This window comes from Trachymyrmex septentrionalis, unplaced genomic scaffold (assembly GCF_001594115.1).
Source record: "Trachymyrmex septentrionalis isolate Tsep2-gDNA-1 unplaced genomic scaffold, Tsep1.0 scaffold89, whole genome shotgun sequence".
In the NCBI taxonomy this organism is placed as follows: domain Eukaryota; kingdom Metazoa; phylum Arthropoda; class Insecta; order Hymenoptera; family Formicidae; genus Trachymyrmex; species Trachymyrmex septentrionalis.
This window is the reverse complement of record NW_017306081.1, coordinates 739,343-743,634: the sequence shown is the minus strand read 5'-3', so window position 1 is coordinate 743,634 and position 4,292 is coordinate 739,343. Positions and strand designations below refer to the sequence as shown.

General features: G+C 28.5%; 1 protein-coding gene across 1 annotated transcript in view; it reads left to right on the top strand.

The window, feature by feature from the left end:
• The window catches only part of LOC108755583 (facilitated trehalose transporter Tret1-like), a 12,269-nt gene that overhangs the window by 6,050 nt on the left and 1,927 nt on the right, over window positions 1-4,292 (top strand). The window contains exons 4-6 of the mRNA XM_018498682.1: window positions 999-1,025; window positions 2,013-2,182; window positions 2,459-2,997. Coding sequence (XP_018354184.1) covers window positions 999-1,025; window positions 2,013-2,182; window positions 2,459-2,997 — 736 coding nt within the window. The remainder of the gene's footprint in view (window positions 1-998; window positions 1,026-2,012; window positions 2,183-2,458; window positions 2,998-4,292) is intronic.

Genomic DNA, 4,292 nt, shown 5'->3' with positions numbered 1-4,292 from the left:
GTATAATCCTAATTTTCTTCAGAGATGTCAGATAAAATATTTTTTATGCAAAATTTATCTTGTCAAGTTCCTTATAATTTCTTGGACATAGTTGTCGAGTTGCCATAAAATTGATAATAAAACTAAATCATAAAATCTTTTCTTTAATCTTAGAATATAATAGCACACCAATAAATAATACTTAAAATGTGTAATTAGCAGTAGCTCTCTATATTATTTTCTTATCAGTTTATTGTTTTACATTCTCCTTCATATCCTTCTCGGTTTATTTTCCTCTTTTCTTCCTCGCATTGATGTCAAGAAAGTTGTTTACAAATTAAGTTTTAACAGCAATCTATGAGATCGACGTTACAGTTTTTTTAAGGTTCATTTATTAGCAATTAAAATTAAAATAAAATATGTTCATTTAACTTTAATCTATAATTCTACAATTCAAATGACTTTTTGTTACATTATTAGTCATTTTCACCTAAAAATTAACTAAATTTAGCTGATTGATACTACAGGACGAATTTTCCTCAATCTCAAATTCTAACTTTCTCCTTTCTGCTAATTATCAACCTTTATATCCACATTTAGTTAAAATGGCCTACGTTTTTTTATTAAGCATGATTTAAACTACAAATAACTTTTGTTTTTTAAATTTTCGTTAAGTCTAGTCCAAGATATTCTACAAAAACTTAAGGTTGTTGGTATTACAGGATTTTCGCTTATATGTGAAGGAAGAACCTATATGGTACAGAAAACAGTAATTTATAATTTTTGTGGATTTTTTTATACCGATTTGTACTTTTCCATAGATATTTATATTTTTTCTTTCATTATGAAAAAGGATTTTTTATTCTATATATCATAAAAAAACGACCTAGTTAGGGAAATACGCTCCATCGCATTCCCTTAAGGGAATCCTAAAGTCATCTATATTATCGACTAAACCATATAATTTTTGTGTAACAAAACTTACTTTTTTCCTCTTTTACTGATTCAAAAATCATTTTCCAACGTGTACACATTAATACGTCTCAGTGAGAAAGAAAAGTTGAGAACGATAAAAAATTTCAAAATAAAAATCTTCTTTACCACCTCTTAGTCTAATAAGACGCTCCAGAGCTGTCACGTCGTGACAGCATTTATTTCATAAAAAAAACAGTGCAATTTGTACTTACAAAATAATATTCCACAAACTAATAGTTTGCATAAAGAAATAAATTAGACTACACGTCTAATTAAAACATTATTGTTATATGAAAATTTATGTGTATGTATGCGTGAGATATTGATAATAGCAGAGAGAGGTTTCTCTCTGATAATAGTATTGATGGTAGTATATAGTGATGTGTCAATAATTCATAAATTGTCTGTGTGTAAGTGGTATTTACAATATGGCTATCGTCTTTAAGATCCCCTTAATTTCAAGTAGTGGATGTGAAGGGTTAAATTTATAACAATACGTGCTTTATTATTAATTGACATTACGTGGACTTACTAATAATAAAACATCATTAATTTAATCCAGATCGGTTCAATCCACTAAGGTCAAAAACTTTATATTCTCTACTGCGAGTGAATATGTATATATTCGACAGAAAAGAAAGTTTGCAACAATTTTTTTCGATATCTTTTTTTCGGGTCTTGCCCAATTTTACAATATGCTTGCTCACCGCGCGATTAGTTCTTACTTATGGATCTATCCAGTTACGTTCAATCGCTTTACAAGCAAGACTGACAATGAATTCCAAAATCCATTGAAAAAGTGTCGTAACCTTTCTGCTGGTGAGTGTACATAAACGAAAGAAAGATACATTGTTGTATCATTATTCTTTTGATCGATTTATTGCCTAGAACCTAGAAGATTATTAATTAATTTAATTATTAAAAGAATATAATATGCATGCAAGTTTTATCAATTTTGTGAACCAGAGTTTTTATTAATGTAAAAAAGGAGAATTAGAATTTTCTTTAAGCTGGCTGTTTGCTTAATAATCGGACGAAAATTAATTCGTATTAATTAGAAATGGTTTGCAAATTTTCAGGAATTGCCATGGGTCTTAGCTCATCTTCTATTGAAATTTATTTAGCAGAAATCTCTATTACTTCATGGAGAGAAATAATTACAACTACTCCGAATACATCACTTTCTGTTGGGGTTCTAGTCGTCTATTGTCTAGGATTTGTTGCACAGGTAAGAATATATTATGTTGCTTCCAATAATTTTATAGATATAAAAAAGTAAGAGACTTGATAACGAGCAAATGAAAAATAACTTAAAGTATGTTATCAATTAAAAATTTTAATCAATTACATACATTAAATTTTATCTCATATAGAATAATGGATGTGTTAAAATCCGTTTCTAAATTTTCATGTATCTTCATAAAAATTAACAGTTACAATAACTAATACATATTAATTTATACAGTTATATTATACTTTATTAAACAAATTTATATTATTTTAGAACAATTGGAGATTGATAGCAGTATTTTTTATCATACTTTCGATATTGTTTCTGTTATGCAATATTTTTTTTATCCGTGAGAGTCCTGAGTGGTTGCTTTTAAAAAACAGAAAGGAGGCAGCTCGGATCTCTCTACTTCGAATCCGTGGTCTGCATCAGGAAACGATAGAGTTCCAAAAAGAATTTGCTGAAATGAGGAATTGCAACAAAATGGCAAATAATTCTGAAATGCCAAGAAATTGTCAACCAAATGTCGTTTTAAATATAGAGGCCGAAAAGGGGTCATCTTTAAGCTGGAATATGAGAAATAAGCTCAAGCGTATCCAAAGGATAACACTTTTACCAGAAGTATGGAAGCCTTTTGTGATATTAAATCTCTACTTTTTTTGGCAACAATTTAGTGGATTATATGTGATTATTACTTATGCTGTCGATATGATTAGGAGAATCGATATTACAATAGACCCCTTCTTCATCACAGTCATAGTAGGAGTAGTTCAATTAGTAGGCAATATGGTAACTACATTTTGCAGCATGAGGTAACTATTTCTTTTGCTACATTTTTTGTGTACAGTTCGCAATCTCGTCATGATATAATGTACTTATGTTATGCAAAAATGCATAAAAAAATATCAATTGCAATAAGAATTATTAATAATAGAAATTGCATTTAAATTGCATAGAAATTGTTGAGAACAAGAATAAGCGCGAATTTGATGTAATAAGTAATTTTATTTATTTTAAATGTAACGAATATTGTTTATTAGATATTTTTTATTAAGACTTTTGTGATTAATCCATAGATCATGTTATTACAATGATTGTCAAACATTTATTCAGGATTGGAATTGTTACTTCATAAAAGTAACACATTTCCGTTATTTTTGTAAAATGTAACTCGTTACTAATTTTAAAATGTAATGCGTCACAAATGTAATGCGTTAACTTTACTAAAATTAGTAACGAGCAAGGTTGGCAAATAACTTGTTACTTCGACACGTCAATACCATTAAAAATTATACTTTTTTTGATAACGAATAGATAATAATATTACATTTTCTTCTAATAATGAGTAACGTTCATGGTAACACAGTTACATTTTTGGGATAATGGTAACAATTTCACTAGCTACTTTTATCATTACTTAATTTTTAGCCAAGTAAAAGTTTTAATCGTATATATACATGTATAACTAGAGCGTACATATATTATATTACATTATTATATACATATATACAGAGTGTGTTTGATAAAAAGGTCAAGTTTTTCTTGAAAACTTAATTAGAAATAGGAGGAAGACAACTCCCACAACACGAGTAACTGTTTGTTGGCTTATAGTCAACTTTTTCCAGTTGGCATGTAGTTGACTGTTGAAAGTCGATTTAAAGTCGACTGTTCCCAGTTGACTTAAAGTCGACTACGAGTTGATTATTTGCTGGCTATTAATCGACTATGTTTTAGTCGACTTAAAGCCGACTGTTCCTAACCGACTTTCAACAGTCGATTATGAGTCGACTATGAGTTGACTATTTGCTAGCTATTAGTTGACTATGTTTTAGTCGACTGTAAGTCGACTTAAAAGTGACAAAAGCTCTATTCTTTACGCACGCACGCACGCACGCGAAATATTTTATTATTAAAGTTAAAAAGATTAAAAAGGCCAACAAATTAATGAACAATTCAATATTATAAAAAATTATATTTCAATGTTAAATAATTATTATATTGTACGCGTCTTGAACTTCACAAAGCTTTTATAATTTTGAGCTATACTCGTATATACATATACGAGTATATGATCATTTACGAAATAATAATAAAAAAAGATTCATCA